Source organism: Chiloscyllium plagiosum, chromosome 5, assembly GCF_004010195.1.
Source record: "Chiloscyllium plagiosum isolate BGI_BamShark_2017 chromosome 5, ASM401019v2, whole genome shotgun sequence".
NCBI lineage: Eukaryota > Metazoa > Chordata > Chondrichthyes > Orectolobiformes > Hemiscylliidae > Chiloscyllium > Chiloscyllium plagiosum.
Window position 1 is genome coordinate 80,733,503 of NC_057714.1, and position 16,116 is coordinate 80,749,618.

Below are 16,116 nucleotides of genomic sequence, written 5' to 3' on the forward strand. Positions count from 1 at the left end.
GAATTGGTCATTAAATGGCCTCCACTTTGTGGGTCCTTTTTTGAGTTTTTTTCCTTTGCTTTATCCTTGTATATTCTTAACCCAGTTGAATTGTACTTAAAGCTCAGAAGCTACATTTTATTTTTGACTATAGGCAGCAGAGAGAGAGTGGGAAGAAAAAAGACAAAATATGAATCAGTACGATGAAAAAGAATTTGAGCGACTCCTAGAGGAGGCACAGGCAAACATGATGAAAGGAATCCCAAGCTTGGAAGTAGAACCTGAACAGAAATCAATTACAAAGCTAGAGGAACCAGATGGGTTAAAACAACCAGGTATGCAGATTAACATCTTGATTGAAAAAAAATGTAGGTTGAGGTGTTTTAATTAGCTGATCTCAGAATTGTTGTGTTGTAGGAGAGGCCATTCAATCCATTGTGTCTGAAATAGCTCTCCATATATACATCATATCTTAGTACGTTTCCCGGTCCTTTCCTTGTAACCCAATACATTTACTTATGTTTAAATAATCATTTGAGTTCCCTTCTGAATGCTTGGTTGAATTTGGCTCCATTACAATTCCAGGAAGTACATTCCAAAACTGAAGCAGTCATTACATAAGGTTTTCTTGCATTGTACTAACTACTTTCGCAAATCACTTTAAATCTCTTGATCATTTTCACTGGCAGGAAAAGTTTCTCTCCCTGTCTCCTCTGTCCAGATCTTTCATAATTTGGCTGAGGTTTTAAAAGTTGCCTGTTAGCCCACTCCCCTTGAAAGAAAACAGGCCTAACTTCTCCAATCTCCCTTCAACTGAAGTTTCTCATCTCGGAAACTATTCTCATAAACCTTTTCTGCACTCTCTCTAATACATTTGTATCCTTCCTAAAGTGTGATATCCAGACCTGTGCACACAAAACCATTCAACTAATATCTTGTAGAGCTTCAGCAATGCGTCCCTGCTCTTGGATTCCACACCCTTATAAATAGAGCTGAGTTTACTACATGCTTTTCTATATGTTCTCTTGTGTTCTCCTGCATGTTTAATAACTTATACACATATACATTTGGGTGTCTCTGCTTTTGTACACCCTTTTGAATTATGCCTTGTATTGTATATTGTCTCTCCAGATACTTTGCACTAAAATGTATCACCTCATAATTTTCTTTTTAAAGGTTTAATACTATGCTCCGCTCAGTTTACAATGCTTCCAAATGTTGTATGATCCATTAAGTTTAAAATTGTCCCCTCCACTCGATCTAGATAATTAATATACAACGGGAAAAGCAAAGCTTCTAATATCTATCTTTGGGGAACACCACTTCAAACCTCCTTCCAGACTGAAAAATATCTATTATTCTGTTTTCTATCATTCGGTCAATTTTGCATCTATGTTGTTATTGACTCTCTCATTACCTGAACTGTTGCTTTCTTGAGTGTTTTGTGTGGCTTTCGTTGTTGAGGGTGTTGTGCTGGAAAAGCACAGCAAGTCAAGCAGCATCCGAGAAACAGGAGCATTGATGTTTCAGGCATAACCCCTTCATCAGGAAGGGCTTATGCCTGAAACGTCTATGCTTCTGCTCCTCGGATGCTGCTTTTCCAGCACCACTGTCTCAACTCTGATCTCCAGCAGCTGTAGTCCTCACTTACCCCTTTTTTTGTGGCTTTGAATTTTATGACTTTTATAGGTTCATGCTAATCACATCAACAGCGTTACTTTCATCAACCCTCTCTGTTTCCCACTTCATGGAACTCCAGATGGATAAACATGATTTTGCTTGAAAAAAAATCCATGCTGGATCCCTAATTCACCCACATATCGTATATACTCAAGTAATACGCAATCTCATGTAAACGTCGATGCCTTATTTTTGGCCATTACCTGTATTTGGAATTTTCCATGTCTCATGTAAAAGTTGACCCTAGTTCTTCACTGATAACAGATCAATGTTTGAGTCAGTCTGCTGGCCATCACATCTCCCTCCAGCTTCCCAATCTGCTGGTTGTTTTGTTCCGCTCTGCTCCTGGTCTTCCAGTCCACTGGCTGTTGTAATTCTGAAAACCCAGAGTGGAACACCATAATTTGTTGTTTTTCTTTATTTGATTAGAGATCAAATGGGCGTCTGTGAATGATATGGTATGAATTTTGACAGGCATGAATTTCAGTCCCTCAAAAGTATGATCCATATAGTCGTCAACACCATAAATTTAACCTTAAAAAGAAGTCAAAATAATTCGACTTGAATATATAGGGTATGTCCATGTGATAATTGGACATATCTCCTCTGGGCAAGATATCTTGTCAATTATAAGTGCCAACAACTTAGTTAATGTTTTCTACTTATCAGCTTTGAACCCTTCACCTAACTGAGTTTTGTCCTCAGTGCCGTGGCCTGGGTAAGGTCTGCTCCTTTGTTTAAAAACAATGCAAAATATTGATTTAATACTTCAGCCGCAAGTGTAAATCTCCTTTTTGGTCTCTAATCAGCATTGCTCCTTTTTTACATCGTTTCATTATTCATATGCCTAAAAAGACTGGGATTCTCCTTTGCTGGCTTCCAGTCTTATTCAAAATCCCTCTTTCAGATTACAGATTACATTACAGTGTGGAAACAGGCCCTTCGGCCCAACAAGTCCACACCGACCCGCCGAAGCAAACCCACCCATACCCCTACATTTACCCCTTGCCTAACACTACGGGTAATTTAGTATGGCCAATTCACCTGACCCTGCACATCTTTGGACTGTGGGAGGAAACCGGAGCACCCGGACGAAACCCACGCAGACACGGGGAGAACGTGCAAACTCCACACAGTCAGTCGCCTGAGGCGGGAATTGAACCCGGATCTCTGGCGCTGTGAGGCAACAGTGCTAACCACTGTGCCACCGTGCCGCCCACCGTGCTGCTCTTATTTGTTTTCTCACTTCCCTGCTGAGCATTGTGTTCAGCTTGGTTCTCAATTCTATTTTGTTCCTGTCCTCTGTGGTAAGTGTAATTTTTCTACTTAATTTCTAACTCGTTTGTCATCCGTGAAGTTTGTTATATGTTTATCCTACCTTTTCATTTTGAGGGCATATTCTTTGACTGTGCCCTCTTTGAAGATAGACCATTAATAAACTACCATATCTCTGGTCAACATTTGGCTCCAATCCATCTAATCTAACTGTTTTTGTCCTGCTGAAGTTGGCTCTCCTCCAGTTATGTTCCATAGAATCCCTACAGTATGGAAGTGGGCCATTCAACCCATCGAGACCACACCAACCCTCTGAAGAGTATTCAACCCAGAATTCACTACCCAGAGCTAACCCAGTCTGCACATCCCTGGACACTATAGGCAATTTAGCATGGCCAATCCACCTCAGCTACACACTTTTGGACTGTGGGAGAAAACGGAAGCATCCAGAGAAAATCTACACACACTGAGAATGTGCAAACTGCACACACAGTTGCCCAAAAGTGGAATCAAATCTGAGTCCCTGGTGCTGTGAGGCAGCAGTGCTAACCACTGAGCCTCAATTCTATTACTACTTCTCACTCTGCATTGCCCATTTTCCTTTTTCTTATGATTCATTGGTTACTGTTTTTGAATTGATCCCCCACTGACACTTAATCTGCTTAGCCCCCTTTGTTTCGAAGTATCAGATCTTGTTGGACTGGAGGAAATTTTCCTGAACACGATCTAAGAACAGTCAACACCAAAGTCACTGACCTGTTCACAGAAATAATAAGTGATTAAAGGATAGGGTTCAGAGTAGAGTAGTAACAAGTTGTGCTGTAAGTAATAAAGTGTCATTAAATAAAATTACCCTACTTTCCTTTAATATCTACCTCAGTTGGAAGTAAATAAAGGTTTGAAATAATCTCAAGAACCGGTGATGCAAAGGACAGCATACTGACAGCACTGCTTATTTTCCAAATCTTTAAAGACCTGACAACAACAAAAGGGTAATATTTAAGCCTGTTTTAGTCTGACCCCTGGATGATGATTCTTGACATCAATCTGCCTACTTGCAGTCAGTACTGATTTTGAAGTATTTTGAATCTAGTATAATGACACATTCTGCGTTGTCTTTTGCAGAAGAGATAATACTGCCTGAACAAGGAAATGAGAAATCCATGAAATCTCCACCACCACCTCCACCTCCTCGCAGATTCTATCCACCTGGTTCTGGCCTGACGACTACAAGATCAGGAGAAGTTATATTTACAGCCAGGAAAGAAGGCAACCCTGTTACTGTAGGTATTTGCTTTTGGGTAATAAATAATTCTGTGAATCGAACTATTTATTAAAGATTGAACAGGGTGGGGAAATTCCTGATGCATGAAAGTAATCTCAACCCAGTTACAGATGCTTCTATTGAGTATCTATATATCACACATAGATGAGGACTCGAACTGTTATTTTTCTGTCTTTCACTGCAGGGATCCTCTCAAAACGAACTATAATTACCTCCTGTTAAGTCTGTAACATCTGATCAGATGTACTTTCAACCCCATTGTTGTGTAGTTTCATCTTTCTCTCATACAGAATTTGCAAGTAATCTGCTCTCACAATTCAGTCATTGTTTCTTTTGGTTGGCCATTAGGCCTGTCTGAAAGTATTGACAAAATCTATTTCTTGCTCCCTTGTGGGAATCTTTGCTTGAAGATTTCTCTCCACTCCCCAGCTGGATTTGAGAACCATCTCGAGAAGGTAATGTAGCTGCAACACCCTACCATTCTATTAGCAAGTGTAAGCACCTATACAGGTGAAAGTGAGGACTGCAGATGCTGGAGATCAGAGACAAAATTAGAGTGGTGCTGGAAAAAGCACAGCAGGTCAGGCAGCATTCGAGGAGCAGGAAAATCGACGTTTTGAGCAGGAGCCCTTAGTCAGGAGAGTTCCTGATGAGGGGCTCCTGCCCGAAACGTCGATTTTCCTTCTGCCTGACCTCCTGTGCTTTTCCAGCACCACACTCATCTTGCCTAAGCACCTATACAGTGTCACAATTCATACCAATTAGCACTGCAGCCTCACAGCACCAGAGACCCGGGTTCAATTCCCGCCTCAGGCGACTGACTGTGTGGAGTTTGCACATTCTCCCCGTGTCTGCGTGGGTTTCCTCCCACAGTCCAAAGATGTGCAGGTAAGGTGAATTGGCCAAGCTAAATTGCCCGTAGTGTTAGGTAAGGGGTAAATGTAGGGATATGGGTGGGTTGCGCTTCGGCGGGTTGGTGTGGACTTGTTGGGCCGAAAGGCCTGTTTCCACACTGTAATGTAATCTAAATCTAAATCTAAATCTAAAGTGTGGAAATAAACGTATCCAACACGACTCAGCAACAGTTATATCTAGAGTTTCCCAATTAATAAATTACCAGTAGTCTTAAAGGTTTATAAATATTGAAGATGGTCCTGGCTGTGCTACTTCTCTCAAACACTATCTAAGAACAAAAATAGGCCCACTTTTGTCACATTTACTATCAAACAAATCGAAAATAATACCGATAAAGAAAAAGATACTATTTCTAACTATTTCATTCTTTCAGGAAACACTTTATTTTTAGAATCCCTACTGTGTGAAAGCAGGCCATTCAGCCCATCAAGTCCACACCGACCCTCTGAAGAGCATCCACCTAGCCCCTCCCCTGTATCTCTGCATTTCCGATGGCTAATCATGGGATGATGTCATTTACATAAATGATTTGGATGCGAGCATAAGAGGTACAGTTAGTAAGTTTGCAGATGACACCAAAATTGGAGGTGTAGTGGACAGCGAAGAGGGTTACCTCAGATTACAACAGGATCTGGACCAGATGGGCCAATGGGCTGAGAAGTGGCAGATGGAGTTGAATTCAGATAAATGGGAGGTGCTACATTTTGGGAAAGCAAATCTTAGCAGGACTTATACACTTAATGGTAAGGTCCTAGGGAGTGTTGCTGAACAAAGAGACCTTGGAGTCCAGATTCATAGCTCCTTGAAAGTGGAGTCACAGGTAGATAGGATAGTGAAGCTGATGTTTGGTATGCTTTCCTTTATTGGTCAGAGTATTGAGTACAGGAGTTGGGAGGTCATGTTGAGGCTGTACAGGACATTGGTTAGGCCACTGTTGGAATATTGCGTACAATTCTGGTCTCCTTCCTATCGGAAAGATGTTGTGAAACTTGAAAGGGTTCAGAAAAGATTTACAAGGATGTTGCCAGGGTTAGAGGATCTGAGCTACAGGGAGAGGCTGAACAGGCTGGGGCTGTTTTCCCTGGAGCGTCGGAGGCTGAGGGGTGACCTTATAGAGGTTTACAAAATTGAGGGGCATGGATAGGGTAAATAGACAAAGTTGTTGTGGTTCTGTTCGCCAAGCTGGGAATTTGTGTTGCAAACATTTCATCCCCTGTCTAGGTGACATCCTCGGTGCTTGGGAGCCTCCTGTGAAGCGCTTCTGTGATGTTTCCTCCGGCATTTATAGTGACTTATAGTGATACGAACAACTCCGGTTCCTGCATGAATGCCGAAAGAATAGAATCCTTCCACCATGTGTCAGATACAGACCACAAGTCAACAACCCACAAGCCAGGGACACAGCCAGACAGAACGGATTCGGGATGATCCCGGTAATGATTACAGACGCTCACAACAGACTTCACAAATACAGACAATAAATTGCGCCCCCAGAATCGTTAATTTCAAAAACCACCAAAGAGGAATGGACCTGGACCATAGAACAGGCCGTCACTATAGGACAGAACAGGACCATACACCGCAAGAAAACGGCACTAAAAGGAAAAAATGGCCAAACTAACACACAACAGAGAGGACACCACAACACACACCTGGGTTAGAAACCTCTCCCACAGACAGCTCACAGACACGGAAAGAACAATACTGGCCAAGGAACTCAACTACAACCACAGGGATGCCAAGACAGCAGAGTTCCTAGCAGCACTAGAATGCACAGTCAGGAACAATGGACTGACAGAAGAGACACAAAAAACAGTGAGACAAAGTATCGTACCTCTGAATCGCTATAAATGCCGGAGGAAACCTCACAGAAGCGCTTCACAGGAGGCTCCCAAGCACTGAGGATGTCACCTAGACAGGGGACGAAACGTCTGCAACACAAATTCCCAGCTCGGCGAGCAGAACCACAACAACGAGCACCCGAGCTACAAATCTTCTCTCAAACTTTAAATAGACAAAGTCTTTTCCCTGGGGTCGAGGAGTCCAGAACTAGAGGGCATAGGTTTAGGGTGAGAGGGGAAAGATATAAAAGAGACCTAAGGGACAACTTTTTCACGCAGAGGTGGTACGTGTATGGAATGAGCTGCCAGAAGATGTGGTGGAGGCTGGTACAATTGCAACATTTAAGAGGCATTTGGATGGGTATATGAATAGGAAGGGTTTGGAGGGATATGGGCCGGGTGCTGGCAGATGGGACTAGATTGGGTTGGGATATCTGGTCGGCATGGACGGGTTGGACCGAAGGGTCTGTTTCCATGCTGTACATCTCTGACTCGAATCCAGCCAGCCTGCACATCCAAGGTACTGTAGGCAACTTAGCATAGCCAATCTGCTTAACCTGCATGTCTTTCGCCTGTGGGAGGAAACCCAAACACACAAGGCAAATATGCAAACTCCATTCATACAGTCATCCAAGGCTGGAATCGAACCCAGATCTTTGGTGTTGTGAGATAGCAGTGCTAACCACTGAGCCACTGTGCCATCCCAAATGTCATCCACAAATTCTTGAAATTTTGCACTGTTCATTAATCTCTTTAATATATTATGAGGAAGAACTGAATTCCTAACATTAATTCTGGGGAACTCCTTTAAAAACGTTTTAAAATTCTAAAATTGTTCACCACTACTGTTTCCTGCCACTCAGCCAATTCCATTTTCCAAATTTTTTAGCTCAAACTTTGCCCACAAGTCTGTATTGTGGCACCTTCTCGAATGCCTCTTGGAAATCCTTGTACACCACGTTAATGTAATGAATTGAATTGAATTTGCTTTATTGTCACGTACTCATCGTACAGTGAAAAGTTTATAAGTCACCATCTTAGGTACAAAGGTACCTAGGTACAATCTTTAGTTACAGAATAGAAAAATGAAAAAAAATGTTACAGCTATACGCAGTATAAGCACAATTATATAGATCAGAAAAACAAGAAGCAAAATTAAAAAGACAAACATCAGTTTCTCTCCAAAGTCTCTCTGCTGCAGAACAACATGGGAGGCCTCCACATGGTCTGACTACTGACTACTGCTGGCTCTGGCCTCCTTGCTCTGATTGCAGTGTTCCCACTCGGGCTGCTGGTCACCAATGGACCGGCTCCATTTGCTGTGATCACTGTTTTGGGCTGCCAATTGCCGAGCCTGCTTCAGAAGCTGGGGCTGGGTGTCAGAGGCCGAGAGGAGAGAGGGAGAAAATAAAGAAAAAGAATGGGTGGAGCAGACAAGCTCCGGCTGGAGTGTCCTATTCCACCGCCATCTTAATGAACAGGTTGCATATTTGGGGCACATCTTTTTGGGTTTTCCTATCCCTAGCTGAACAGAAGCATGGCAAGATGTCACTTCATTAGATTAAATTATCTTTTTCATGCACGTCTTGATGTATTGGCTGATTATTTTTGTTGCTGCATCATATCTTCTGAGTTGATGCTAGTTTTCCTTCTTTCATTGAAGGCAGGGATTTTCAGAAGGTTGAAATATTAACTTTCATCAAAGAACTCCGTTAGTTAAACATAATTTGTCCTGAAAAATCTGTGGCAAACCCTAATTCTAACCTTTCCAGATCCTGGCCCAAACTACTTATAAAATCCATCCCAGAGTTGATGTTTCAAGTCAAATATGATTCTTCTTCAGATTGGGATCCCAAGAAGAGTTACGTTGAACTTGAAACATAACTCTTTTTCTCTCCAAGTTTTAAAATAATCAAATTAAACAGAGTATCAACTCTGGATAAGAAGGCCAGGTTCCAAGGAACTGCCCAGTGGGAATGCCAAAGCAAAACAGATGGCTGACCAGGGCTTGCAATTCACCAGTTTTGTGAGCCAAAGCTGGAACCATAATAGTGCAGTTACTACACAATACACTTACCACACAAACACTGAGGCTTGCACTTATGCATATATAGTTTTGACTTTTTATACACTGACATCCAAAGTTGGTTAACTGTTGTTCTAACAGATTCTCCTCTCAAATGAAATCAATTTTGCTTCAGCTTTTTCCAAGTGGTTTTACTGAAAAAGGTTTGTGCAAAGCTGGTTTTCATTGTGAATATTGCACTTGACAGTGGTCTGAAAAATTGTGGAAAATGGAAATTTGTTAGTGTGTCTCATTCCTTCTCAAGCTGTCATGTGAATGCTCAACCTCAAAAAGGGTAGCTTCCAAATTGAAGTGGCAGTTTTTCTATTATAGATTTAGGAATCTATTCACTTATCACACCACATCAAATATGTAAACAGCAGGATAAGATTGAAAACCATGGCATTCAAAAATGAAAAACCTGAATATTTCCATAACGCAAGACCTTGCTCCTTAGACCAGTTGGGTAGCTCTCTCGCTTAATATCTGCATTCAATGTACAGAGATCCAGTTAATGTCAAAACATTGAAACATATAAATTAGGAGCAAAAGTGGGCCATTTGGTCCCTTGAGCCCCTCAGCCATTCAATAAGGTCATGTTTATGTTTTGAATTCCATTTTCCCATCTATTCTTAATAGCCTATGATTCCATTTCCTAATGCAAACCCATCTACCTTTGCCTGAGCAATATTCAGTGACCCCATCGCAACTCTATCCTGAGGCAGAGAGTTCCAAATTATCCTCATCTCTCTCCTAAAAGGATGCTCCCTAATTCTGTACTCAGAAAGAAACATCCTTTCTATGTCAACTTTGTAACGGCTGTTAATATCCTTTAATCAAGTTGCTGGCTCTCTTCTGAACTCCAGTAACAATAGGCCCAGTCTGTCCAATTATTCCTTAAAGACAATCTGCTTATTCGAGATATTAATCTCGTAAACCACCTCTGAACCATCTCCCTTGCATTTTAGACCTTTCAAATAAGGAGACCAAACCTGTGAAGCATATTTGAGATATGCTCCCACCAATGCCCTGTATAACTGAAGCATAATCTCCTTTCATTTTTGTTCAATTCCTCTATTAATAAAGGCTAACGTAAGACCATAGGAGCTGAAATTAGGCCATTCAGCCCATCAAGTCTCCTCCATCATTCGACCATGGCTAATAGGTTTTTCAATCCTATTGTCCTGCATTCTCCCTAGAACCTTTGATCCCCTGATCCAATCAGTCATCTTGCTTATGTGCTGTACCTGCAAGTTAACATTGTGACTCCTGCACACAAAGACTTAAAATGCCTCTGCACTTCAGAATTCTGCAGTCATTCTCTGTTGACGTAATACTCTTTTTTTTTTAAAATTCTTTCTACTAATGTTTTCCTCTCCATGTTCCTCATTGTACTTCATCTGACAGATTTTATCCACTCACCCAACCTATGTCCATCTGTATCCCCCTCATGTAGCCTCGCAACATATTTTTTTACCTATCTTTGTCGACTATAAATTTCGCCTACACGTGAACATATATAAGAATAGGCCACTCAGCCCTTTAAGCCTGATCCACCAGTCAATACGATTATGGCTGGCCTGATTTTAACATCAATTCTACACTCCTGCATGCCCTTGATAATCTTTCTATCCACATGGTGATCAAGAATCTATTTACCTCTGCTTTAAAAATGTTTAAAAGTTTTACATCCACTACCCTTTTTGGAGAAGCAAATTTCAAAGAGACTCATCTGTCTGGAAGCAAATAAAATTTCTTCATCTGTCTTAAATGGGAAGCCCCCTATTTTTAAACCAGTACTCATAGTTCTAGATAGTCCCACAAAAGGAAGCACACTTTCAATATCTGCCTGGTCAGGTCCCTCCAGGATCTTGCGTGTTTCAACTAAGTCACCTCAATGAGCTGAATGGCCTACTTCCACACTTGGGATTCTGTGAACTTCTATATCACTTGAAGACTCCTAACATCCTTTTCATTGCTCATTTTCCTAATTCCACTCCCTCTCCCACTCCACCAAGGACACGCAGATGCTGGGCCACCTTCATCGCCAAACTCTAACCACCCTACACCTGGAGGAAGAATACCTCATCTTCTGCCTTGAGACCCTACAACCACATGGGATTAATGTGCATTTCATCAGTTTCCTCATTTCCCCTCCCTCCACCTTATCCCAGTCCCAAGCCTCCAACTTGGCACTGCCCTCTTGACCTGTCCATCGTCTTTCCAACTATCCGCTCCACCCTCCTCTCTGACTTATCACCTTCTCCCCCACCTTTTATCGACCTATTGCATTTGGAGCTCCCTCCCCACCCCCCCACCCCCATTTATCTCTAAGCCCCCCGGCCCACAAGCTTCATTCCTGATGAAGGGCTTATGCCTGAAATGTTATGCTCCTCAGATGCAGCCTGACCAGTTGTGCTTTTCAAGCACCACCTACAAACCTTTTATCCATGTCAATATGTTACCACCTACACAATGAGCTGTCACTTTCCATAATTTCTATTGATGGAAACGTTTGGAAATCAAAGTACAATATGTTTTGTGGTTCCCCTTTATATACAGCACAAGTTTCTTCTTTGAGAACTCCAATGAATTAATTAAACATGATTTCCCTTGCATTCAACCATACTGACTCCTTCATAATAATCTTGAGTTTTTCTGTTGATGTGCCCAGCCATATACTCCTAGATGATCTATTCTAATACTTTCCTCATGACAGCATCATACTAACAGGGATATGCAGTTTCTGTCTTCCTCCCTTCATAAATTGGTACCTTATATTTCTGCTTATCAGCATAATGAAACGTTTCCCAAATCTAGTGATATTTGGAAGATTTACACCAACACATCTACTTTTGTATTAGCTACCTCTCAAGTCTCTAGGATAAAGTCACTCACTCCTGGGTATTTGTCAGCTTGCACTTCCATTGTTTGCTCAGTATCACTTCCCTAATGATTTATAATTTCACCAATCTCCCCTCTCCCTCCTTCCTGATTTACCAACAAAGGACAATATAGCACAGGAGTATGCCCTTCAGTCCTCTAAGCCTGCGCCAACATGTTTTGCCCTTCCATACTAAAACTGTCTTCACTTACAGGATCCATATCCCTCTCTTCCTTTCCTATTCATGTTTTTGTCCAGGTGTTTCTTGAATACTGCCTTTGTGTATGCTTCCACCACAACCTGTGATGGTGAATTCCAGGCACTCTCTGCCTCGCACGTCTTTTTGCTTCTCAACCTCCTGCATTCCAGTGGAAATAAACCCAGTCAATCCAACCTTCCTTCATAGCTAAAATCCCTCATACCAGGCAACATACTGGTAAACCTTTCTCTGTACCCTCTCCAAAGCATCCACATTCCTTCTGGTAGTATGGTGACCAGAACGGTAAACAATATTCAAAGTATGGCCTGATTAAAGTTCTATGAAGTTGCACATAACTTGTCTATCCTTCTCAATGCCCCTGCCAATGAAGGCAAGCATGCCATAGGCCTTTTATTGCTACCATACCTACTTGCGCTGCCACCTTTAATGATCTGTGGACCTGCACACCCTGTTCCCTCTGCATATCAATACTCTAAGGGTTCTGCCATTCGCTGTATAATTTCCACCTGTACTGGAACTTCCAAAATGCATCACCTCACATTTGTCTGGATTAAACTTCACCTGCTGTTTTGTTGGCCAGGCCTTCAACTGATCTGTGTCTTCTGACAATCCTCTTTTCTATCTGCAACTCCCTCAATCTTTGTATCATCTGCAAACTTACTAATTAGACTGTTTTCCTCCAAATCGTTAATGTAGACCATGAACAGTAAAGGTCCCAGGACTGATCCCAGTGGGACACCACTAGTCACAACACTAGCATCCTTCCACCACTACACTCTGTCTCCTATGACTCAGGCAGTTCTGTATCCATTTTGCCACCTCACCCCGATACTATGTGACTTCACCTTTTGTACCAGTCTGCCATAAGGGACCTTGTCAAAGGCTTTACTTAAGTCCCTGTATACAACAACAACTGCTTTTCCTTCATCTTCGTTGTCACCTCAAAAAATACGATCATGTTCGTGAGGTATGACCTCTCTCATACAAACCATACCGTCTATTGTTAATAAGTCCATTCACTTCAAAATACATATAGATCTTGTCCCTGAGAATCTGTTCCAATAATTTCTCAGCACTGATCTGAGGCTCAAAGCCTTGTAATTTCAAGGTTATCCCTGTTATCCTTTTTAAGCAATGGGGTAACATTGACTACCTCTATGACTAATGTTTGTAGCATCCTCTGTAGTAATGTATGTTTGGCAGCATCCGTGGAGAAAGAAACCAAGTTAGTATTCCAGGGTGATGACCCAACACTAGAACCTACTGATATAGGGCCATTGACCTGAAATGATCACTGTTTTTCTCTCTTCACCGATGCTGCCAAATCTGCTGAGTCTTTCTAGTATTTTCTGTTTCTGGGCCATTTTTTCTAACTTCAGCATTTTGTTCAGGATATAGATTTGTTGAATTTTTGGAGTGTACCATAGAACTGTCATAGATATGGTAATGTGTAAAATGATTGAGAGAGTTTTCATTTTGAAATGTTCTTTCTTTGTTTTCCGCTGTGCATTTTGTGCTGTTAGGCAAAGATATGTAGGAACTGGTGAACTGGAGTAAGCACATCCAGTTCAGACATCCAGAGTTGGGTGTAGTTAGATGCAGAGTAAAGCTCCTGCAACTTGTTGCAGTACTGTGTACCTGCGATCTAACTTCAGAAGAGCAGCACCTCCTGCACCTGTGTGATACTTTCCATACCAGTCATTCTTAATGTCTTCGAGTAAGATTGTTGCATGTGGCAATTTCCAATAGAACATTGTCATTTTTATTATTTGATAGCCTGAAGAGAATAGTTCAGCACCCCTGAAGTCACCAAGAAGTCCTGTGGAAGTGAAAGAATTGGCTTTGACTTCTGCCCCAGTAGAAGCTTCTGCTGTCAAGGAAGATGAGGATGAGGGAGACCGGATAATGGCAGAACTACAGGTAAATAATAATTATCAGTAGAAATAAAACAGTGCAAAAACTTTTTGTAACCTGTTTAAGAAACCAGTGCAGATGTCAAATTGCTTAAAGTTTTTCCTGGAGTACTCAGCATTTTTGCAATGCAAATAATGAATCTGAGGTTATGGATAATTTAGACATTAACGATAAGACCAACTAGCTAGAAAACATTACTGTAAGTCTAGGAGTCCGAAGAGATAGGAGAGGCATTAAAAGGATATTTTTCTTGTCAGTATTCACACAGGAAAAAGACAATGTTGTCGAGGAGAATAGTGAGATACAGGCTATTAGACTAGACTGGATTGAGGTTTCATAAGGAGGACGTGTTAGCAATTCTGGAAGTGTGAAAATAGATAAGTCCCCTGGGTCAGATGGGATTTATCCTAGGATTCTCTGGGAAGCTACGGAGGAGTTTGCAGAGCCTTTGGCTTTGCTCTTTATGTTGTAATTGTCTACAGGAATAATGCCAGAAGACTGGAGGACAGCAAATGTCACTTTGTTCAAGAAAGGGAGTACAAACAACCCTGGTAATTATAGAACAGTGAGCCTTACTTCTGTTGTGGGTAAAGTTTTGGAAATGATTATTAGAGGATTTATAATCTAGAAAGGAATAACTTGATTAGGGATAGTTAACACAGTTTTGTGAAGGGTAGGTCATGCCTCTCAAACCTTGTCGAGTCCTTAGAGAAGGTGATCAAACAAGTGGATGAGGCTAAAGTAGTTGATGTGGTGTATATGGATTTCAGTAAACGTTTGGTAAGGTTATTGCAGAAAATACAGAGGCATGGGGGTTGAGGGAGATTTAGCAGTTTGGATCAGAAATCAGCTAACTGAAAGTAGACAGGGTGGTGGTTGATGCGAAATGTTCATCCTGGAGTTCAGTTACTAGTGGTGTATTGCAAGGATCTGTTTTGGGTCCACTGTTTGTCATCTTTTATAAATGACCTGGATGTAGAAAGATGGGTTAGTAAATTTGCAGATGGCACTAAGGTTGGTGGAGTTGTGGACAGTGCTGAAGGATGTTACAGACTCCAGAGGGATTTAGATAAGCTGCACAGCTAGGCTGAGGTGGCAAATGGAGTTTAATGTACAAAAGTGTGGTGATTCACTTTGGAAGGAACAACAGGAATACAGAATACTGGGCTAATGGTAAGATTCTTGGTAGTGTGGATGAGCAGAGAGATCTGAGTCCATGTGCATAGATCCCTGAAAGTTGCCGCCCAGGTTGATATGGTTGTTAAGAAAGTGCATGGTGTGTTAACCTTTATTGGTAGAGGGATTGAGTTTTGGAGCCATGAGGTCATGTTGCAGCTACACAAAACTCTGGTGCAGCTACATTGATTATTTCAGACAGTTCTGGTCACCGCATTATAGGAAGGATGTGGAAGCTTTGGAAAGAGTGTAGAGACAATTTACCAGGATGTTGCCTGGTATGGAGGGAAGGTCTTATGAGGAAAGGCTGAGGGACTTGAGGCTGTTTTCGTTAGAAGAGGATTAAGAGGTGACTTAATAGAGGGATATAAGATGATCAGAGAATTAAATATGGTGGACCGTGAGAGCCTTTTTCCTTGGATGGCGATGGCTAGCACAAGGGGACTTAGCTTTAAATTGAGGGGTGATAGATATTGGACAGATGTCAGTGGTAGTTTCTTTACTCTGCGTAGTAAGGGCACGAAATGCACTGTCTCCAACAGTAGTAGACTCGCCAGCTTTAAGGACGTTTAAATGGTCATCAGATAGGCATATGGATGACAATGGAATAGTGTAGGTTAGGTGGGCTTTTTAGATTGGTTTTGCAGATTGGCCGAAGGCCCTGTTCTGCGCTATTATGTTCTAATCTGATGCTGCATAATCGAAATCCAAAGCTAGACAGAAGGTTTTCAAATTCCCAGGGTCAGTTCTAGCATTGTGGACTGCACCTGGTAGAAGAGACAGAACGTGGGAATAAAGAGAGCTAAAAAAAATTGGAGAAGGTTGCTTTGAGACAGGTAGTTTGGGAATAGCATTGACAACAGGCTGAGAAGTGATCGATCT

The 16,116-nt window shown here is 41.7% G+C and overlaps 1 protein-coding gene across 7 annotated transcripts in view; it reads left to right on the forward strand.

Annotated features, from left to right (window-relative positions):
- Nucleotides 1-16,116, forward strand: part of LOC122550039 (sickle tail protein-like) — a 710,262-nt gene that overhangs the window by 662,622 nt on the left and 31,524 nt on the right. For all 7 annotated transcript variants that reach the window (XM_043690462.1, XM_043690463.1, XM_043690464.1 and 4 more), the window contains 3 exons: nucleotides 134-314; nucleotides 4,060-4,217; nucleotides 13,921-14,064. In XM_043690462.1, coding sequence (XP_043546397.1) covers nucleotides 134-314; nucleotides 4,060-4,217; nucleotides 13,921-14,064 — 483 coding nt within the window. The remainder of the gene's footprint in view (nucleotides 1-133; nucleotides 315-4,059; nucleotides 4,218-13,920; nucleotides 14,065-16,116) is intronic.